At 53.6% G+C, this 9,164-nt stretch overlaps 1 protein-coding gene and 1 long non-coding RNA gene across 6 annotated transcripts in view; both read right to left on the reverse strand.

The window, feature by feature from the left end:
* The window catches only part of GPI (glucose-6-phosphate isomerase), a 26,320-nt gene that overhangs the window by 952 nt on the left and 16,204 nt on the right, over positions 1-9,164 (reverse strand). The window contains exons 10-15 of the mRNA XM_040446194.1: positions 3,446-3,506; positions 2,988-3,031; positions 2,731-2,883; positions 1,408-1,537; positions 1,176-1,252; positions 2-130 (exon numbers count right to left, since the gene is read on the reverse strand). Coding sequence (XP_040302128.1) covers positions 2-130; positions 1,176-1,252; positions 1,408-1,537; positions 2,731-2,883; positions 2,988-3,031; positions 3,446-3,506 — 594 coding nt within the window. The remainder of the gene's footprint in view (position 1; positions 131-1,175; positions 1,253-1,407; positions 1,538-2,730; positions 2,884-2,987; positions 3,032-3,445; positions 3,507-9,164) is intronic.
* LOC121011607 (uncharacterized) overlaps positions 3,519-9,164 on the reverse strand; it is a 9,254-nt gene continuing 3,608 nt past the window's right edge. For 2 of the 5 annotated variants that reach the window (XR_005781666.1, XR_005781665.1), the window contains exons 3-4: positions 4,016-9,157; positions 3,520-3,912 (exon numbers count right to left, since the gene is read on the reverse strand). This is a non-coding gene — a long non-coding RNA (uncharacterized LOC121011607). Of the gene's footprint in view, positions 3,913-4,015; positions 9,158-9,164 lie in introns of all 5 variants that reach the window. The other 3 variants (XR_005781669.1, XR_005781667.1, XR_005781668.1) reach the window with 3 other exon arrangements.

The raw sequence follows: 9,164 nt of genomic DNA on the forward strand, positions 1-9,164 counted from the left end.
CCTTGTGTGGTAACAGCTTCTCAAAGTCCTCTGGACTCTTTCCTGCGGACTGCAGCTCCTTCCGGGCCTCCTCTGTCGACTTCCCCTTCATCAGGGCCTCAGTCTGGGCCAAAAAGTTGGCCATGAGGATCTGACAAGAGAGACACCCAGTTCTGCCAAGAAGTACTGTCTGAGCTTCAGGCAGAGGGGCAAGACTGCCTGGCAATTCTCAGCTGGGGTAGTCCTAGCCTCGGTCAGGTTGCCAGCCCCCAACATAGAGCTCAATGGAAGTGAGAGGGGACGGCAGGTCACATCTGATGACAGGGTAAAGTAGGTAATGACAATAACTACCCTTTCAGGAACACGCCTGACTTGCCGAGGACCCTGCTAAGAACTTTAGCTATCTTGTAAGATTCTGAGGGGCAAAAGCATCCCCTCTCTTTCCTAGTTGAGCCTGTCTCCCCAAGTCAACAGTGCTGAATCACAGAGGTAGAGAGAGGAAGAATCAGAATTCAAACCCAGGTCTCTGACTCCAAAGCCTGTGCTCACAGTTACCCATGCTACTCTGCACACCCAACATAAGGTGCACTCAATCCTCTTCAAAGCCAGCGTCAGGTCAGTTTAGGTACTGGATGGTTTTCCCATTTGCTGCTGTGGTAAGTAAGATCTTTGCCCCCGCCCCTGCTGTTGCACCTATGTAAGTTACAGGACATGGCAAAAGGGATCTTACAGATGGAATGAAGGTAACAGACACTGAGATAGGGATAGGTGGGCCCAATGTAATCACATGGGCCCCAAAAAGTAGAAGAGGAAGGCAAATAAGTTGGTCAGAGAGAATCAACAGAGGAGGCAGGACAGAATCAAAGCTGGAGAGGGACTCCACCTACCACTACTGGTTCTGAGACAGTGCCACAGGCCAAGGTGGCTTCTTGGAGCTGAGAATGATCCCCTAGCTGCCATCAAGGAAACTGGACCTTGGTCCACCCTGAGCAAAGACCCAGTAGAGCCTGCTGGACTTCAGATCCATTGAAACCAATATAAAAACCGGGTGTTGTTTTAAGCCATTACGATTGTGTAATTTGTTATGGCAGGAACAGAAAACTAGTATAACCGCCAACCAATGCATCAACTCTTTAATAGTTTGGGTGTAATGTGAGCCTGACAAAGTGTGAGGAGAGGCTGGATGGGGCTCTTACCTTGTGATGCAAACCCTTCCTTATTGGGTGCTGGGTCTGGACTGGGATGAGGAAGTCACAAGGTATCATCTTGGTGCCTGTAAGAGGGCACAGCGGTCACCCAAGCTCCTACCCTAGCCCATGGGGGCCACCCACATGGCCGATAGGAGAGTGTTGACCTCAGGGAGAAGTCTCTGCCAGGGGGCCCGCCCCCTCCCGAGCAGCACCCCTGCCCAAGCCAGATGGGCCCTACCTTGGTGGATAAGCTGGTAGAAGGCATGCTGGCCATTGGTCCCTGGCTCCCCCCACACAATGGGGCCCGTCTGGTGGTCCACACGAGTGCCGGACTTGGTGATGTACTTCCCATTGGACTCCATGTCACCCTGGAATAGGGACAGAAACCCAGCCCTCTATCTGCAAGTCTTCTTTTCTTCATGCACCATGCCCAAATCCTGCCTGAGATGCACCAAGTATACCTGCCCTGCCCTGTGGGTTATCATCAGGCATGTTCCTTTCATCGCCCCTCGAGGACACAGGCTCGTGGCTTTCTGGCTTAGAGCACTGCAGGAAGGTAAAGGTGGGGATGGAGGTCTAAGGAGGACCTCCCTATGAGCAGAAACCAGTCACAGTATATTTAATTGATGTATTTCTTTTTAAATTATTTATTAAAAAACATTTTTCTTAATATATATTTGTTTTTGAGACAGAGCAGGCAAGCTGGGGGGGGGGGGGGAGCAGAAAGAGAGGGAGATACAGGATCCGAAGCAGGCACCAGGCTCTGAGCCCAACGCAGAGCTCGAACCCGTGGACCACAAGATCATGACCTGAGCTGAAATCGGACGCTTAACCAACTGAGCCACCCAAGTGCCTCTCAAGTTTATTCATTTAGGTGATCTCTACATCCAGTGTGGGGCTCGAGCTCATGACCCTGAAATCAAGAGTTGCGTACTCTTCCAACCAAGCCAGTCAGGTGCCCCTCTTTAACTGTTGCCTTAGGGAAAGGCTGGCTGAGGTCCAGGGTGTACAGCCTTTGAGGTCTGTCACCTCAACTAGATGCTGGACTGTGGGGAGCCCTGAAAAGAGGCCCCCTGAAAGAGAATCTGGACCAGGAGAGATGCTGTTTGGTCCCTGGGGGCCCTGGAGATTCGAGGGGGTGCAGAAGGCTGTGAGTAGCCCAAAGAGGCACCACAGACTGGGTGTGAGTTGCTTTTCTAGAGGGACAAAAGCAGTGCAAGCCATAGGGGTCCTGGCCGATGGCCCCCACCCTATCGCAGGCACACAGTGATGGCCAAGGAAGAAATGACCAAGCTGAGACCCATGCCCTAGCCAAGCCAGGGTCTGACTGGCCACCATGATAACCAGTCATGCCCCTCTATGGTCGTCAAACTTGGCTAACACTCAGATCAAACAGACCCTGGTAACAAAGAGTCACCCTGAGACTGGGAACAGAGGTGGGCCTTGGCTATACCCAAGGGCAGTGGGGGGAGAAAAGCCCCTGGAGGGGCAAAAACCTGGGCTCATGGGCCTCCCAGTCCCCCGCACAGGCTGACCCAAGACCTGGCCTGGCAGCTGGTACCTGCTGGAAGTAGGCGGCAAAGCGGTGCAGGTACTGGTCATAGGGTAGCATGGCCTGCGTCTCACACCCAAAGCAGTTGATGTACCAGATGCCCAGCAGAGCTAGCAGGACGGGGGCGTTCTTCTCCAGGGGTGTGGTACGGAAGTGCTGGTCCTGAAACAAGAGCAGGGTCAGTGAGAGCCGAGCAGCTGCCCAGGAGGAGAGGGAGCTGGAGCAACTACGTGTCTCTGGCAGAGAACACGAGCCTCAGCACTTACCATCCAGTGAGCCCCTGAGAGCAGCTGCTCGAAGTTGTCAAATCCTGCGACACGAAAGCAGCGTCAACAGAAATGGTCGTGCCCGGTGCCTTCTGGCAGTGGACACAGCTTCCTCTGGACCCAAGGAAAGGCTGAGGTGCAGCCAGAAGAAAGAGGACCTGGGAAGACTTGGGCCTACAGAAAGTCTTTCTAATCAGAGTCTGCCCTCAGGGCAAAGGCAGAGCTAACTTCATCTACCATGGGAAATGGCAAGAGGGCAGTTGTGAGGGACAGAGATCAAGGCCAACCTGCAAACCCAAGAGAAAAAAGGCCTGCCGTCCTGACCCGAAAGAAATGTTCCAGCCAAGGGGAGAGGGGCCAGCATGCTCTGTGGGTCAGGAAGGTGTTCAGGGACATGAGACCCCCACTCCTGACCTCAGACTACAATATCACCTCCCAAGACTAAAACAAACACTCACCCACGTGCAGTGCAATGGAGAGTCCAATGGCTGACCACAGCGAGTAGCGTCCTCCTACCCACTAGGAGAGACAGGAAAAGGTGCTGAACAAGGTTTGGCGCACCCCGCCCCCCCTCCCTCCTGCCACAAAACTTGCCCCCTGAAAGCAAGGCTCTTCCACAGGTGCAGCATGGAGGGCCAGGCCCAACCCACCTCTGGGAAGCAAGACAGCAGGCCAGGCGCTGGCAACTCTTTGTGCTGACCAACAGGACAGACTACGCGTGGGACTGATCAGAGCCACAAGACCCAACCGGAGACCTTACCATGGCTGGCCCTGCCTCCTCAGACACAGAGAGACCCGGCGCACCTCGTACCTGCGCCAGGCCCGGCCTTCTCCTCCGATAGACCCAGCGCCTCATACCTGCACCGGGCCTGGCCTCCTCCTCCTCCGACAGACCCGGCGGCTCATACCTGGTACCAGGCCCCATCTCCTCAGACAGACCCACAGACCCAGTGCCTCCTACCTGCGCCAGGCCTGGTCTCCTCAGACACAGACAGATCCAGCACATCGTACCTGGTACCAGGCCCCACTTCCTCAGACACCAACAGACCAGCATCTCATACCTTGCCGGGTCTAGCCCCTTAGACACTGACAGAGCCAGTGCTTCATACCTGTGCCCGAGCCTCTTCGAATACTGACGGACCCAGCACCTCATACCTATGTCACGCCCGGCCGCCTCAGACACCGACAGACCCAGAGCTCATACCCGTGTTTGGTCATGTCTCGTGAGACGCTGACAGACCCAATGCCTCACACCTGTGCCAGGCCTATTCAAATACCGACAGACCCAGCCCTTCATACCTTGCCAGGCTCTACCTCCTCACACTCTGACAGACCCAGCACCTCATACCTGTGCCAGGTCCTGCTTCCTCAGACACTGACCGACCTAGTATCCCATACCTGTATCCAGCCTCTCTGAACAGTAACAGACCCAACATCTTGTACCTGTGGCGAGCCCACCTACCTGGGCACTAACAGGTCAGAATCTCATACCAGGACCCGGCTTGGCCTCTTCCGGCAGTGACAGACCCAGCGCCTCCTACCTGTGCCAGGCCCTGCATCCTCAGACGAACAGACCCGATGCCTCCTACCTGTGCCCAAGCACACTTCCTTGAACAATGAAAGATCCAACGCTACCTGGCCTTGGCCCTGCCTCCTCAGATACTAATATGCCTGGGCGTGGCCTTGCCCCTTCTGATACTGACAAACCCAGTGCCTCATATCCAAGCCTAGGGCTGCCTCCTGGGACAGTGACAGGCCCAGAGCTCATACCTGATCGTAGTCTCAGCCCCAAGACATACACAGGCCTACCATTCACACTTGCAGACTCCACTCTGTATCTTCCTGACACATTCACATCTTCTTAACAGCCATTTATAGAGCACCTACCACATAGCTATCACAGGCAACAGAAGCAGCCCATGGGGGCTCCCCAGATGTGTAAATGAAATAATCGTGCCAATAAATGTGAAATGAGATATAAGTGCTTGGGAGAAAGGAAATACATCAGTGAAACCAATTATGAAAGGAACCTGAGGAGTGCTTGAGCTTGAGCTTGGATCTAAGGAATGAGCAGGCATCACCCAGGAAAGCACTGAGTGGGGAGAAGCATTCCAGCAGCCAGCACAGCATAGGCAAAGGTCCTGTGGCTAGAGCAGCCTTTCTCAATAGTGAGAGAGTTAAGCCCCACAGAAAATACTTTCAGTGACTTCACTTCTTAACTGTCCCAAGGATGGTCCAAGGCTAGTACTCTCCTACAAGCAAAGAAGAGATGCTGATTCATTACATCCCCTGGATGCTTTGAGGCATTAGGGCTTAATTCTCTACTGGAGGCCCATTGAGACAGGCTGGGCAAGAGAAGCACAGCACATTCTAGATGAAAGAAGCAGCGGAGCTGGAGGGTAGAAGCTGAGAGGCAATGCTGGAGAATGAAGCAGGGAATGCCAGGGGTCATCAGGAACGTGACAGTACTGTGGATGGGGGTGCAGAGGACTGATTCAGGAACTTCAATCAAATAGGGTGAATTGAGAGAATGAGAGAATCAAGTGCAGCCCAGAGGTTTTTGGCCTGGGTAATGAGATGAACAGGGAGGCCCTTCACCTGGAAACAGTCCAGGTTTGGGGAAACCTTACCTGACAGACACCGTCCCAGGGGCCAAACCATGCATGACATGGGCTCTCAGATCTCACCGAACAGACTCAGTTCTAGAAAGCAGACTGCCAAGCTGCTGATTTTGGCTGAGCCAGGTCATCAGACCTCACTTTTGGGAGCCAGGCAATGCCAGTGTCTGACTTGAGCCTCTAAGACCTCCACCTACAGGACACAGTCTCTAGAACTCATGTTCGCTGCAGCGGCTCTTTCAGATCACACCTTATAGCTCGTCAGTTCAGCGTTCTATGCCTCTCCCACAACAAACCTCACTTTATCTAACTAGTTATAATTCTATTATTTCCCTCACCTGCGTAACTCAGACCCCAATGCTATAGACCACACCCTGGACTGGCTAGAGATCCTCATGCCTCTGCAATACCATGAGCTCTGCCTATCATGCATGACCGGGGTACTGAGAACAGGAAGCTGCCCTGGCCAAGGCATTCCATCTGTCCTACCTGATCCTAAGGGTCCCCAGGCAGACCCAGGTACACATACCTACGATGACTCTGGCTTTCCCTTGAGGGCAGCCCATGCTACCCAAGCCATGCCTGATCCTACCACCGAGGACCCCACCTGCACCTGACCCATATACTCAGGCCTCACCGGCCACATCAGTTATGCATTCCTGGGCTAGAGCTTGCCTTCTCATTTCACCTAACAAGCCCAGGGATGCCAACTCATACCTGAATCCAGGTGACAAGAACCCACCTAAGATCACACTTATATACCTCTGCCCACATGACTCCGGATCCACGGACTCACGACACTGCATGGATGCAGTGGCTTCGCCTGTGAGGTTAGCTCTGCCTACCTGTGTCCCGCTCCAGTACCTCATACTGTGTGACAGGGTCACACACCTGTCAGAGACTGGCTCCAGAAAGCTCAGCGGGTGTACCCAGCTCCACGTATCTGTGCCTGACCCCCCACATCTCAGATGACAGACTCGGGCGTACTTCCCTGAGCCCAACTCAGACTCCTCACACTTTCCTGAGAGACTCAGCTCTGTCTAAACAGGCCTGACCTCAACTCCCAGGCCCAACTTGAGAAACCCAGCTCCATATCCCTTGTCTGACATGGATCTCGGCATCTTGCAGATCTGACATTAGCAGCCACTGCTTGACCTGGCAACAACTGCTCACTGAGGAGCCTCAGACCTCATCAGACACAAGTATCTCTGTGTATACCAGTGCTCTAGAGACGCCCCCCCCCCCCCCCCCCCCCGCTGAGATGTGGCTCTCCCTCCCTGTGACTAACCCATGCTCTCCAAGCCTCCCCTCTAACTCTAAAACCTGGGCCAGCACACCTAAGCCAGAGCCACGTTCCAAGGACTTCACCAACAAGACTCAAGTGTAGATCTCTGGCTCCAAAGTCCATGCTTGAGAGAGCCACATCTACCTACTCTCGTCTAACTTAGGGCTTACAGACCTCCCTTGAACCCCACAGTGTCTGTCTTCCTAAAGACCCCAATGCTGTGGGACTCGCCTGTGGCCACTCCACCCACCCAGGCTTAACCTTCTTCAGGCCCCACCACAAAGATCCAAGGGTACATGCCTTTGCCTGAATCCAACACCTGAAAGTCAACTCTACCTCCCTCCTCAGACCACACCTGACAGGCCAGCTCCACCTACCTTTGCTTGATCTTGGGTCCCGAGACCACACCTGGCAGGGCAGATCTGCCTACTTTACGTGCCTGTGGCTCTTACACTGCAGTTGGTGGGCCAGCTCTACCTACCTTCTATGACCCTGGCTCCTTATATATGCTGTACCTAGCAGGCCAATTCTGCCTACCTGTGCTTGACCTTTAGCTCCTCAGACCATATCTGGTGGGCCGCTTCTACCTACCTGTGCATGACTCTGGTCTTTAGATCACACCTGGAGGGCGATTTCTACCTACCTGTGCTTGACTCTGGGTCCTCAGACCACACCTGGCAGACCAGATCTGCCTACCTTACATGCCCCTGAGTCCATACATAGACCATACCTGGCTGGCCACTTCTACCTACCTGTCTCTGACCCCAGCTCCTCTAACCTGCCAGACCAGCTCTGCCTACCTGTGCTTAACCTTGGCTCCTCAGACTGCACCTGGTGGTCGTTCTACGTACCTATGCTTGACCCGGGCTCCTCAAACCTGACCTGGCAAGCTAGATCTGCCTACCCGTGTTTGACCCCAGTTCTTCAGACTTAACCTGACAGGCTAGTTCAACCTACTAGTGCCTGACCTTGACACCTTAGACCATACCTGGTGGGCCAGTTCTACCTACCTGTGCTTAATTAACACTGGCTCCTCAGACCTCACCTGGCAAACCAGATCTGCCTTCCTGTGTTTGACCCCAGTTCTTCAGACTTGACCTGACAGGCCAGTTCTACCTACCTGTGCTTGACCCTGAATCCTTAAGACCAATGGCTAGTTCCACCTACCTGTACTTTACCCCAGATCCTCAGATCTCACCTGGTGGACCAATTCTACCTACCCATGCTTGACTTTGGCTCCTCAGACCACAAATGATAGTGCAATTCTACCTACCTATACTTGACCCTGGTTCCACAGACGTGACCCGCAAGCCAAATCCGCCTACCTGTGCTTGACCTCAGTTCCTCAGACTTCACCTGATATGCCAATTCTACCTACCTGTCCTTGACCCTGGCTCCTCAGACCATACCTGGTGGGCCAATTCTACCTACCTATGCTTGACTTTGGCTCCTCAGACCACTACACTGTCGTGTAGTTCTACCTACCTATATTTAACCCTGGTTCCTCAGACCTCACCTGGCAAACCAAATCTGCCTACCTGTACTTGACTCCAGTGCCTCAAACTTTACCTGATAGACCAGTCCTACCTACCTATGCTTAACCTGGGCTCCTCAGATCGTATCCTGGTTCCTCGGACCTTACCTGCTGGGCCAGCTCTGCCTACCTGTGTTTGACCTTGGCTCCTCCAACAACCCTTGGTGGGCCAGTTCTACCTACCTATGCTTGACTTTGGCTCCTCAGACCACAAATGACAGCGCAGTTCTACCTACCTATACTTGACCCTGATTCCACAGACCTGACCTGGCAAGCCAAATCTACCTACCTGTGGTTGACCTCAGTTCCTCAGACCTCACCTAATATGCCAGTTCTACCTACCTGTCCTTGACCCTGGCTCCTCAGACCGTACCCGGTGGGCCAATTCTACCTACCTATGTTTGACTTTGGCTCCTCAGATCATACCCTGGTTCCTCAGACCTCACCTGCTGGGCCAGCTCTGCCTACCTGTGTTTGATTTTGGCTCCTCCAACAACCCTTGGTGGACCAGTTCTACCTACCTGTGCTTGACCTTGGCTCCTCACACCATACCTGGTAGGCCAGTTCTACCTATCTGTGCATGACCCTGGTTCCTCAGATCTCATCCGATAGGCCAATTCTACCTACCTTTGCTTGATCTTGGCTCCTCAGATCATACTTGGTGGTCTAGTTTTACTTACCTGTGCTTGACCTTGGCTCCTCAGACCATAACTGGCAAGCCAATTCTACCTACCTATGCT

Source organism: Herpailurus yagouaroundi, unplaced genomic scaffold (assembly GCF_014898765.1).
Source record: "Herpailurus yagouaroundi ecotype Mexico unplaced genomic scaffold, PumYag 194, whole genome shotgun sequence".
Taxonomy (NCBI): domain Eukaryota; kingdom Metazoa; phylum Chordata; class Mammalia; order Carnivora; family Felidae; genus Herpailurus; species Herpailurus yagouaroundi.